This window comes from Mobula birostris, chromosome 12, assembly GCF_030028105.1.
Source record: "Mobula birostris isolate sMobBir1 chromosome 12, sMobBir1.hap1, whole genome shotgun sequence".
Taxonomy (NCBI): domain Eukaryota; kingdom Metazoa; phylum Chordata; class Chondrichthyes; order Myliobatiformes; family Myliobatidae; genus Mobula; species Mobula birostris.
The window spans coordinates 18,716,457-18,729,700 of NC_092381.1; the positions used below are offsets into that span (position 1 = coordinate 18,716,457).

At 45.3% G+C, this 13,244-nt stretch overlaps 1 protein-coding gene across 10 annotated transcripts in view; it reads right to left on the minus strand.

Moving 5' to 3' along the window:
- The window catches only part of LOC140205764 (kynurenine--oxoglutarate transaminase 3-like), a 113,792-nt gene that overhangs the window by 9,524 nt on the left and 91,024 nt on the right, over positions 1 to 13,244 (minus strand). For 9 of the 10 annotated variants that reach the window (XM_072273385.1, XM_072273390.1, XM_072273389.1 and 6 more), the window contains one exon: positions 8,977 to 9,050. In XM_072273385.1, coding sequence (XP_072129486.1) covers positions 8,977 to 9,050 — 74 coding nt within the window. Of the gene's footprint in view, positions 1 to 8,976; positions 9,051 to 9,280; positions 9,364 to 13,244 lie in introns of those variants that run through there. The other variant, XR_011887964.1, reaches the window with a different exon arrangement.

The following is a 13,244-nucleotide window of genomic DNA, read 5'->3' on the forward strand; positions in this document are numbered from 1 at the left end:
CCTATCACCTCCCTTATGGTTCCGCCTCCTTCTACTACCCATTGTGTTTTCCCCTATTCCTTCTTCACCTTTCCTGCCTATCACCTCCCTGCTTCCCCTCCCCCATCCCTTTTGATGGCTGCAACACACTCAACAAAAGTTGGGACAAAGTTAAAATAAGATTGAAAAGTGCACAGAAAAGTCATGCTACTGTGACAATTATAGCCACCTGGGCTCGGGAGTACTTCGGAAAACCATTGTCACTCAACACAGTCCGTCGCTGCATCCAGAAATGCAACTTGAAACTGTATTACGCAAGGAGGAAGCCATACATCAACTCTATGCAGAAATGCCGGCAAGTTCTCTGGGCCCGAGCTCATCTCAGCTGGACCGAGAGACTGTGGAACCGTGTGCTGTGGTCAGACAAGTCCACATTTCAGCTAGTTTTTGGAAAAAACGGGTGTCGAATTCTCCGTGCCAAAGATGAAAATGACCATTCAGATTGTTATCAGCGAAAGGTGCAAAAGCCAGAATCTGTGATGGTATGGGGGTGCATCAGTGCCCACAGCATGGTTGAGTTGCATGTATGTGAAGGTACCATTGACTCTGAGGGCGTATATTAGGATTTTAGAGAGACCTATGTTGCCATCAAGGCGACGTCTCTTCCCGGGACGTCCATGCTTATTTCAGCAGGACAATGCCAGACCACATTCTGCACGGGCTACAACAGCGTGGCTTTGTAGACACAGAGTGTGCGCGCTTGACTGGCCTGCTGCCAGACCAGATCTATCTCCTATTGAAAATGTATGGCGCATTATGAAGAGGAGAATCAGACAACGGAGACCACGGACTGTTGAGCAGCGGAAGCCTTATATCAAGCAAGAATGGACAAAATTTCCAGTTGCAAATCTACTACAATTAGTATCCTCAGTTCCAAAACGATTAAGAAGTGTTATTAAAAGGAAAGGTGATGTAACACAATGGTAAACATGCCTCTGTCCCAACTTTTGTTGAGTGTGTTGCAGCCATCAAATTCTAAATTTGTGTATGTTTACAAAATACAATTAAGTTGGTCAGTAAAACTATTGAAAATCTTTTCTTAGTACTTTTGTCAGTTAAATAAAGGTTCACGTGAATTAACATATCACAGATTATTGTTTTTATTGCATTTTGGAAAATATCCCAACTTTTCTGGAAATGGGGTTTGTATATATAAATGACTTCGATGAAAATGTAGGTGGTCAGTTTGCAGGAAATACAAAAATTAGCAGTGTTGTGGATAGTGAAGACTGGCAAAAGATAATACTGTGGGATATAGGGAAATGGCAGATGATTAACTCAGCCAGATGTGAGGAAATGCACTTTCGAAGATCAAAAGTAAAGAAACAGAACACTCCCAATGGCAGAAACCTTAGTAAAGTTGATGTATAGAGGGGTCTTCGGGTCCAAGTCATACCTCCTTGAAAGTAGATAGAGTGGTAATGAAGACATATGGCATGTTTGTTATTAGTTAACAAAATGAGTTTAAGAGTCAGGAAGATGTGTTGCAGCTTTATAAAACTCTAGTTAGGCTACATCTGCAGTACAGTGGTTTCTCCATTGTATGAGGATGTAGAGGCATTGGAGAGGATGCAGAAGAGATTTACTAGGGTGCTGCCTGTCTCATGAGGATTGGTTGAGTGAGCTAGGGCTTTTCTGGGAGGATGAGAACTGTCTCGATAGAGGTGTACAAGATGATAAGAGGCATGGATCGAATGGATGGCCAGATACTTTTTCCCAATGCAGAAATGGTTAATACCAGTGGGTATAATTTTAAGGTGACTGGAGGAAAACATAGCAGGTATATCAGAGAAGAGTTCTTTACACAGAGTGGTGGGTGCATGCAGCACCCTGCTGGGGGTGGTGGCAGAGGCAGACAAATTATGGGCATTTAAGAAACTTTTAGACAGATATATGGATGATAAAAAAATGGAAGGCTATGAAGGAAAGAAGGGGAAGATTGATCTTAGAGAGGTTAAAGGTCAGTACAACATTGTGAGCTGAAAGGCTTATACTGTGCCGTCATGATTTAACTCTGGTTAGGCTGCAATTTGGAGTATTGCAGCAATCAGTTTAGGTCGCCCCCACATCATAGGAAGGATGTGGAGGCTTTGGTGTGGACGCAGAAGAGGTTTCCAAGCATGCTGCCTGGATTAGAGGGTATTTGTTATAAAGTGAGGTCGGACAGTCTTCATTTGCGTTCTCTTGAGCTGTGCCAGCTGAAGAGAGATCTAATACACATTTAAGATTATGACAGCCATATACAGACTAGACATCCAGTGTCTCTTTCATTGCATTGAAATGTCTAATACCAGACTGCAAGCACTTAACATGAGGGGCATAAGTTCAAAGGAAAGTGTGTGGAGCAAGTTTTTTTTTAATAAACTGGGAGTTGTGAGTGCCTGGGATGCTAGGATGCACTGCCTGTGTAGTGGAAGCAAATATGAGTGAGGTGGCCAACAAGTTATTAGATAGGCACATGAATGAGAGGGAAATGGAAGGGCACAGATACTGTGTAGGCAGAAGGGATTCGTTTAGTTTTGGGCATTTGATCACTAAAGTAATTAATTCAATACAACATTGTGGGCCAAAGGGCCGAATCCTGGGCTGCACTGTTCTACGTTCAATTTATTTGCTGTGTTTTAAATACTTTAGTAATGTTTCAAAGGGCTCAACATAACTTTTGAGAGTCAAAATTTTAAAATCTCGAGAAATTTTGCATAAGATTGAGATGCGTATAAGTTCAAGATTCAAGATTGCTTAATGTCACTTCCAGAACACAAGTGTAAAGGAGAACAAAATAGTTGTTACTCTGGATCCACTGTAGCACACAAAAAAAAAATCATAGTAAATAATAGTAATAAAACACGGAATAAATCTAAATGCATTAGAGAGCTTAGATACATAGACTGATTGAATGTCCATAAAGTGATGCTAGGCACAGGAGTGTCTGTACATAAATTGACTGACAGGAAGTGATAAAGTAGTGGTAGCTGGGGGTATGGAGGTGTTGATCAGCCTTACTGTTTGGAGAAGTAACTGCTTTTGAGTCTGGTATCCTGGTGTGGATGCTACATATCCTCCTCCCTGATGGGAGAGGGACAAACACTCCATGAGCAGGGGGAGATTTATGATATTCATTCTGAGATTACAGAATCAAATAAAGCTTTAACGAAAACATTGTTTGTACTCTCTTGTCTAGCAGGTTATGAAGCATATTAGTCCTGGTGTTTAAGACGATAAAAAAAATTGAAAGTAAACTTTTAAGGGAAATGTTTCTCCTTTGGCCAAATCCCGGTAACAGAACTCCTGCAGTCTGAGCTCGCCCACTCAGGTAGAAAGCTGTTTATTTTTACGCAAAGGGTAGGAAAAATCCAGAACTCTCTTCCCAGAAGGCAATGGATTGACTGACATTTTAAATTCTTAAATAGATAAGCATTTATACAGCAATCTGTTAGTAAAGTATAGATCTGCCATGATGAAGTGAATCATGGATTAAAACAATCTACTCTTTTTATGAATCACGTATAGTACTGTGCAAAGGTCTGAGGCACATACAGCTTGGGTGCCTAAGACTTTTGCACAGTACTGTATTTGTCAACATGGATTGGAGAGCGAGTTTGTAAATCTGGCAGGAGCAAATCTTCGGTAGATTGAACGGGGCAAGACTGCGCAAGCGTGTGGAGGTCAGCCAGTAAGAACAGCGGGAAGAGTTTAAAAGCGAGCAGAGTTGAAAAGGTGACGGTTATTTCTTCAGCAGTTTGAACGGGGCAAGACTGCGCAAGCACATGGAGGTCGGCCAGTCTTTAAAAGGAAGACAGATTTACAGAGCAGGCGTCGGAGTAGTGGAAGACAGAGTAGCAAGGCTTTGGCTCAATGGAGCTTCAGTGATAAAGGGTCGAGGCCAGGCAGTTTATCTGTTTAAAATAAAGACAGAGAGTATGTATGTGAGACTGGTTTTCTGTGCTCCGTGTCAGATGTGGGAAGTCCTAGAGACTCCCGGCCTCCCGGACGACCACATCTGCACCAGGTGTGTCGAGCTGCAGCTCCTTAGAGACCGCGTTAGGGAACTGTAACTGCAGCTCGATGACCTTCGTCTGGTCAGGGAGAGTGAGAAGGTGATAGAGAGGAGCTATAGGCAGGTAGTCACCCCGGGACCACAGGAGACAGAGAAGTGGGTAACAGTTAGGAGAGGGAAGGGCAAGAAGCAGGTACTAGAGAGTACCCCTGTGGTTGTCCCCCTTAACAATAAGTACTACTGCTTTAATACTGTTGGGGGGGGGATGGCCTACCTGGGGGAAGCAATAATGATCGTGCTTCCGGCACAGAGTCTGGCCTTGTGGCTCAGAAGGGTAGGGAAAGGAAGAGGATGGCAGCAGTGATAAGGGACTCTATAGTTAGGGGGTCAGATAGGCGATTCTGTGGACGCAGGAAAGAAACGCGGATGGTAGTTTGCCTCCCAGGTGCCAGGGTCCAGGATGTTTCTGATCGCGTCCGTGATATCTTGAAGTGGGAAGGAGAACAGGCAGAGGTCGTGGTACATATTAGTACCAACGACATAGGTAGGAAAAGGGAGGAGGTCCTGAAAACAGACTACAGGGAGTTAGGAAAGAATTTGAGCAGGACCTCAAAGGTAGTAATCTCGGGATTACTGCCTGTGCCACATGACAGTGAGAATAGGAAATGAGTGGCTGAGGGATTGGAGCAGGGGGCAGGGATTCAGATTTCTGGATCATTGGGACCTCTACTGGGGTAGGTGTGACCTGTACAAAAAGGACAGGTTGCACTTGAATCTGAGGGGGACCAATATCCTGGTGGGAAGGTTTGCTAAGGCTATTGAGGAGAGTTTAAACTAGAATTGCTGGGGGGTGGGAACCAAACTGAAGTGACGGAGGAAAGGGAGGCTGGCTCACAAATGGAGAAAGTTTGGAGACAGTGCGAAAGGGAGGATAGGCAGATGATAGAGAAGGGACGCGCTCAGTCCGATGGTTCTATTGATGTGTCTATTTTAATGCGAGGAGTATCATGAATAAAGCAGATGAGCTTAGAGCGTGGATCAGCTCTTGGAGCTATGATGTTGTGGCCATTACAGAGACTTGGGTGGCTCAGGGGCAGGAATGGCTACTTCAAGTGCCAGGCTTTAGATGTTTCAGAAAAGATAGGGAGAGGGGCAAGAGAGGTGGGGGGCGTGGCACTGTTGATCAGAGATAGTGTCAGGGCTGCAGAAAAGGATGAAGTCATGGATGGATTGTCTACGGAGTCCCTGTGGGTGGAAGTTAGGAATAGGAAGGGGTCAATAACTCTACTGGGTGTTTTTTCACAGACCACCCAATAGTAACAGGGACATTAAGGAGCAGATAGGGAGATAGATTCTGGAAAGGAGTAATAATAACAGGGTTGTTGTGGTGGGAGATTTTAATTTCCCAAATATCGATTGGCATCTCCCTAGAGCAAAGGGTTTAGATGGGGTGGAGTTTGTTAGGTGTGTTCAGGAAGATTTCTTGACACAATATGTAGATAAGCCTACAACAGGAGAGGCTGCACTTGATCTGGTATTGGGAAATGAACCTGGTCAGGTGTCAGGTCTCTCAGTGGGAGAGCATTTTGGAGATAGTGATCACAATTTTATCTCCTTTACCATAGCATTGGAGAGAGATAGGAACAGACAAGTTAGGGAAACATTTAATTGGAGTAAGGGGAACTATGAGGCTATCAGGCAGGAACTTGGAAGCATAGACTGGAAACAGATGTTCTCAGGGTACCAAAGAAATGTGGCAAATGTTCAGGGGATATTTGCGTGGGGTTCTGAATAGGTACGTTCCAATGAGACATGGAAAGGATGGCAGGGTACAAGATCCGTGGAGCACAAAGGCTGTTGTAAATCTAGTCAAGAAGAAAAGAAGAACTTACGAAAGGTTCAAAAAACTAGGTAATGACAGTAATCTAGAAGATTACAAGGCTAGCAGGAAGGAGCTTAAGAATGAAATTAGGAGAGCCTGAAGGGGCCATGAGAAGGCCTTGGTGGGCAGGATTAAGGAAAACTCCAAGGCACTCTACAAGTATGTGAAGAACAAGAGGATAAGATGTGAGAGAGTAGGACCAATCAAGTGTGACAATGGAAAATTGTGTATGGAACCGGAGGAAATAGCTGAGGTACTTAATAAATACTTTGCTTCAGTATTCACTGCGGAAAAGGATCTTGGCGATTATAAGGGTGACCTGCAGTGGACTGAAAAGCTTGAGAGTATAGATATTAAGAAAGAGGATGTACTGAAACTTCTGGAAAACATCAAGTTGGATAATTCACCGGGACCGGATGGGATGTACCCCAGGCTACTGTGGGAAGCAAGGGAGGAGATTGCTGAGCCTCTGGCGATGATTTTTGCATCATCAATGAGGACGGGAGAGGTTCCAGAGGATTGGAAGGTTGTGGATGTTGTTCCCTTATTCAAGAAAGGGAGTAGGGATAGCCCAGGAAATTATAGGCCAGTGAGTCTTACTTCGGTGGTTGGTAAGTTGATGGAGAAGATCCTGAGAGGCAGGATTTATGAACATTTTGAGAGGCATAATATGATTAGGAATAGTCAGCATGGCTTTGTCAAAGGCAGGTCGTGCCTTACGAGCCTGACTGAATTTTTTGAGGATGTGACTAAACACATTGATGAAGGTAGAGCAATAGATGTAGTGAATATGGATCTTAGCAAGGCATTTGACAAGGTACCCCGTGCAAGGCTTATTGAGAAAGTAAGGAGGTATGGGATCCAAGGGGGCACTGCTTTGTGGATCCAGAACTGGCTTGCCCACAGAAGGCAAAGAGTGGTTGTAGACGGGTCATATTCTGCATGGAGGCCGGTGACCAGTGATGTGCCTCAGAGATCTGTTCTGGGACCCCTACTCTTTGTGATTTTTATAAATGACCTGGATGAGGAAATGGAGGGATGGGTACGTAAATTTGCTGATGACACAAAGGTTGAATGTGTTGTGGATAGTGTGGAGGGCTGTCAGAGGTTAAACGGGACATTGATAGGATGCAAAACTGGGCTGAGAAGTGGCAGATGGAGTTCAACACAGATAAGTGTGAGGTGGTTCATTTTGGTAGGTCAAATATGATGGCAGAATATAGTATTAATGGTAAGACTCTTGGCAGTGTGGAGGATCAGAGGGATTTTGGGGTCCGAGTCCATAGGACACTCAAAGCTGCTACGCAAGTTGACTCTGTGGTTAAGAAGGCATATGGTGCATTGGCCTTCATCAATCGTGGGATTGAGTTTAAGAGCCACGAGGTAATGTTGCAGCTATATAGGACCCTGGTCAGACCACACTTGGAGTACTGTGCTCAATTCTGGTTGCCTCACTACAGGAAGGTTGTGGAAACCATAGAAAGGGTGCAGAGGACATTTACAAGGATGTTGCCTGGATTGGGGAGCATGTCTTCTGAGAATAGGTTGAGTGAACTCAGCCTTTTCTCCTTGGAGCGACGGAGGATGAGAGGTGACCTGATAGAGGTGTACAAGATTATGAGAGGCATTGATCATGTGGATAGTCAGGGGCTTTTCCCCAGGGCTGAAATGGCTAGCACGAGAGGGCATAGTTTTAAGGTGTTTGGAAGTAGGTACAGAGGAGACGTCAGGGGAAAGTTTTTTTTTTAAGCAGAGAGTGGTGAGTGCGTGGAATGGGCTGCCAGCGGCGATGGTGGAGGCGGAAATGACAGGGTCTCTTAAGAGACTCCTGGATGGCTACATGGAGCTTAGAAACATAGTGGGCTATGGGTAAAACCTGGGTAGTTTTAAGGTAGGGACATGTTTGGCACAGCTTCGTGGGCCGAAGGGCCTGTATTGTGCTGTGTGTTTTCTATGTTTCAAAGCATGTTGGGAACTGCGAGTGTGGAGTGACTCAAGACGGGTGTGGGACGGATGGCAGAGAAGGAGTGTCAGGGCTGGGGTGTGGTGCTGGTACAGGCATACTCAGCCTTGAGACACCAAGCTAGGTCAATTGATTCCAAACAATTGGTTTACTGATCATTACAGAATACTTCTCAGGTGCTTCCCACTCCCTTCCCCTTTCCGAACCATGATCCCCCCTCTCCCTGCCGCCTTCCCACTCTCTGTCGACAATGAGACCCAAATCAGAATCAGGTTTTTCATCACTCACATAAGTCATGAAATTTTTTTTATTTCCTCATGGCAGCAGTACAGTGCAATACATAAAATTATTACGATACCGTGCTATACATATGTGCCCATGATTTTTGCACAGAACTGTTCCTACCACCCACATAGTAGAAGGGAAACTATCATCAATGTCAAAGTGTTCAACTCATTTCTAGACTCAGTCATACCTCAATTTTCAACAATTAAGACTTGTTAACTAATTCTATCTTAGTATGTGCCTACTAACCCTCAGGACACCACAAAGTATTTGTCACCAGTAAGGTATTCACTGCCTTGAAAAGTTACTTTATCTTAGAGATACAGTGCACTAACGGGTCCTTCCAGCCCATTGAGCCTCTAAGGCACACAACTGTACCCATGTGACCAATTAGCCTAGTAACTTATACATGTCTGGAATGTCAGAGAGATCCTGCGTGCTGTGGACTAGTGATCCTGTGAACAGTAATGGAAAGATGGCCGAATAACCTTTTTTTTGTGATAATTAAATAATGAATATTTCTGGGATATCAGGAGAACATGTTCTTGATCTTAGAACCACTGTGCTATCTTTACCATCTACGTGATATGTTTAACAGGTTTAACTTGGTTCACTGTTTTATCTCAGAAGATGGCACTGTTGAGGACTGATTTTTCTTAAAGATTGCAGATTCATATCTAGATTTTTGGCTCAAGTCTCTGAAGAGTTATTGTCATCGACAACCTCTTGACTCAGAGCCACCGTCAGTATTTGTTATATCTGATGTTGACATCGCATTGTTCCCCACTCCCAAAACCAAGTTCAATGTACCTTGTTCTTAATCATCCATTTCACAAATTTGTTATCATAAGGCTCGTCGCCTTCCATCTTGGAGAGATCGACATCTAGAGAGAAAGATATATAAATAATTAGAAATCTATATTTTTTATTGTGAAGCAAGCTAAACATTAGTGTCTAGTAAAGGACCCAAGCTCACCCGTTTTTTAAAAATTTTACAGTTACAGCACTATAACAGGCTATTCCGGCCCAATGTGTCTCTGCTGCCCAATTGCACATGTCACCAATTAACCTACTAACTTGTACATCTTTGGGCCATGGGAAGAAACCAGATTACCTGGAGGAATCCCACCAGTTATGGGGAGAACTTTCAAACTTCTTAACGATAGTGGCAGACTAACTGCTATGCGACCGTAGGACCTAGAACACAAAGCAACATTGTCACAGACTGAATGACTTCGGAGAGCTCCAATAAATAGCATTCCTCAAAATGAAAACAACGTTGACCCTTTACCAACAATAACCTCTTCCTTCCTTCCTTCCATTCTTCTCCACTTCTAATGGTGGTAACTTCAAGTACAAGTGCCTCGAAGCTCCGTCTGCATGCCATGAAGGTTCATGCATGTCAGCATTCCTCGTGACCCTGGGCAGCTAACATCTGTGAGTTATTCCATGGCAACTGGGGGCGGGGATGGCAGGAACTACCTGAATGAGCAGGACGCCATCCTCATCCAGAATCCACACTTGTGCTTGTCATTTTTTGCCAGGTTGGCATCAGGAGCAGGAAACATGACGCATGCCCGTCTTGGTTAGGGTCAGAAAGTCAATCAACCGCCAAAGTCTGCCAAGTGTGACCACACCACCGAGATGGGAAGGATATTCCTGGTTCGTGTGTCTGGTTGTGGATTCAGAGTCAGTTGGGATGAAGTCCATTCGGAAGAATGCCACTCTAAGCTCCCCCAGCAGTCCTGCACATTCTTTCCTTTGAGATATTTACCTACCTCTGTAATGAAGGCTATCATTGAACCCACTTCGCTATTCCTGGCAGTACATTCCAGACCCTAACCACCACTGCACAAAAATAGTTTCCTCTCATGTTGGTATTTGTACTTTTATAGGTACACCATAAAGATCACTGTATCCGGATGCATGGCAGCTTGGTACGACAGCTGTGCTGCCCAAGGCCACAAGAAATCACACAGTTGTGAACATAGCAGTCCCTCACACAAACTAGCCTCCCCTCCATCGTATCTCACGGTACTTTCCACTGCCCTGAGAAAATGGCCAACATAACTAAGGACCCCTTCCACCCTGCTCATTCTCTCTCCTCTCCACCCTCCCCCTCCTGTCAGGCAGAAGACACATAGGCCCGAAAGCACATGCTACAAGGATAGCCTCCAGCTCACTTTATCAGACTCTTGAACAGACCTCTCACACACTAAAATATAAACTCCTGATCAAAGCCAAAGTAAAACTTATAACCAAAGTACAGATATGTCATCATATATTGAGATTTGCTTTCTTACAGGTATTTACAGGAAAATAAAGAAATAGAATAGAGGTTATGAAAAACTATACACAAATAAGGACTGACAACATACACAAAATGCTGGAGGAACTCAGCAGCAGCTATGGAAAAGAGTAAACAGATGAGGTTTCAGGCCGAGACCCTTCATCAGGACTGACAACCAATGTGCAAAAGAGAAGGAGTCCATGGGTTGTTGAATCAGTTCAGAGCTGAGGTTGAGTGAAGTTATCCACGCTGGTTCAGGAAGCTGATGGTTGAACCGTAATAAGTGTTTCTTAACCCGGAGGTGTGGAACCTACGGCTCCTGTACCTCCTTCCTGGTTGGACCTTCCAATCTATCTTAGCATGGCCTTGCACTTTGCCTAACTGCACTGCACTTTCTCTTAACTATAACACTCATTTCCATAGATGCTGCCTGACCTGCTGAGTTGCTCCAGCAAGCAGACGAAGTGCTCCACCTGCCCAGGCACCTCCTCCCTCACTTCCACTCAGGGCCCCAATCAGTCCTTCCAGGTGAAGCAACACACTTCACCTGCAAATCTGCTGCGGTCATCTACTGTGTCCGGTGCTCCCGGTGCAGCCTCCTCTACGCTGGTGAGACCCGTCGTAAATTGGGGGACCGCAACGACAAGCACCTCTGCTCCATCCGCCATAAGCGGGTCTTCCCGGTGGCCAAACATTTCGATTCCAATTCCCATTCCCGTTTCGACATGTTGATCCATGGCCTTCCCTTGTCCCAAGGTGAGGCCACCCTCAAGGTGGAGGAGCAACACCTTATATTCTGCCTGAGTAGCCTCCAACCTGATGGCATGAATATCGATTTCTCCTTCTGGTGAAAAAAAATCTCCTCCCCCTCTTCCTCTATTCCCTACACTGACTTTTTGACCTCTTCTCACCTGCCTACTACTTCCCCCTAGGTCCTCTCCTCCTTCCCTTTCTCTTATGGTCCACTCTTGTCTCCTATCGGATTCTTCCTTCTCCGGCCCTTGACCTTTCCCACCCACCTGGCTTCACCTCTCACCTTCCAGCTGGCCTCCTTCCCCTCCCCCACCTTTCCTCAGGCTAACCGCGCAGCGGCAGAGGCAGATACGTAAAGGATATTGAAGATAGGCATATGGATAATTTGGGTGGTGGGGTGGAGGCACATCTCTACCAAAGCAGGTGCAAAATGCTCCTTCCCTCCACGAGCGTGCAGATCACCCTTGGGCAAGGTGTAGCACCTGCTTATCACCCCGATCAGGGTCATGTGAAGGCCTGGGAGCTGGTGGTGGATGATGGTATGAGCAGCTAGTGTTATGCGATCACTGACGCAAGGCAGACAATCTCTGAAGAGTATTGATAACAGCTAGAGTCACCCGTTTTGTAAAGACACGTCCCAGAAGAAGGGAATGGCAAAACAATTCTGTTAGAAAAATTTGCCAAGAACAATCATGCTCATGGAAAGACCATAATCGCCCACATTGTATGATAACGAACAAACAAACATTGGTGATAGAAAGCTGGAGGGCTATGAAGGAGGGAAGGGTTAGTTTGATCTTACAGTAGGTTAGAAGGTTGTCAAGTCAAGTCAAATCACTTTCTATTGTCATTTCGACCATAACTGCTGGTACAGTACACAGTAAAAACGAGAGAACATTTTTCAGGACCATGAAACAATACAAAAGCTGCACTGAACTATGTAAAACAACACAAAAATTACACTAGACTACAGACAACACACATTAAAGTTGCTGGTGAACGCAGCAGGCCAGGCAGCATCTGTAGGAAGAGGTGCAGTCGACGTTTCAGGCCGAGACCCTTCGTCAGGTCTCGGCCTGAAACGTCGACTACACCTCTTGCTACAGATGCTGCCTGGCCTGCTGCGTTCACCAGCAACTTTGATGTGTGTTGCTTGAATTTCCAGCATCTGCAGAATTCCTGTTTGCGTTTAAACTAGACTACAGACCTACCCAGGACTGCATAAAGTGCACAAAACAGTGCAGGCATTACAATAAATAATAAACAAGACAATAGGCACAGTAGAGGGCAGTAGGTTGGTGTCGGTCCAGGCTCTGGGTATTAAGGAGTCTGATGGCTTGGGGGAAGAAGCTGCTACATAGTCTGGTTGTGAGAACCCGAACTCTCCGGTGCCTTTTGCTAGATGGCAGTAGGGAGAAGAGTTTGTATGAGGGGTGCATGGGGTCCTTCATAATGCTGTTTGCTTTGTGGATGCAGTGTGTGGTGTAAATGTCCGTAAAGGCAGGAAGAGAGACCCCGATGATCTTCTCAGCTGACCTCACTATCCGCTGCAGGGTCTTGCGATCCGAGATGGTGCAATTTCCGAATCAGACAGTGATGCAGCTGCTCAGGATGCTCTCAATACGTCCTCTGTAGAATGTGGTAAGGATGGGGGGCGGGGGGTGAGAGATGGACTTTTCTCAGCCTTTGCAGAAAGTAGAGATGCTGCTGGGCTTTCTTTGCTATGGAGCTGGTGTTGAGGGACCAGGTGAGATTCTCCGCCAGGTGAACACCAAAAAATTTGGTGCTTTTAACGATCTCTACGGAGTCATCGATGTTCAGTGGAGAGTGGTCGCTCCGTGTCCTCCTGAAGTCAACAACCATCTCTTTTGTTTTGTTCACATTCAGAGACAGGTTGTTGGCTCTGCACCAGTCTATTAGCCGCTGCACCTCCTCTCTGTATGCTGACTCATCGTTCTTGCTGATGAGTCATGTCGTCGGTGAACTTGGTGATGTGATTCGAGCTGTGTGTTGCAGCACAGTCGTGGGTCAGCAG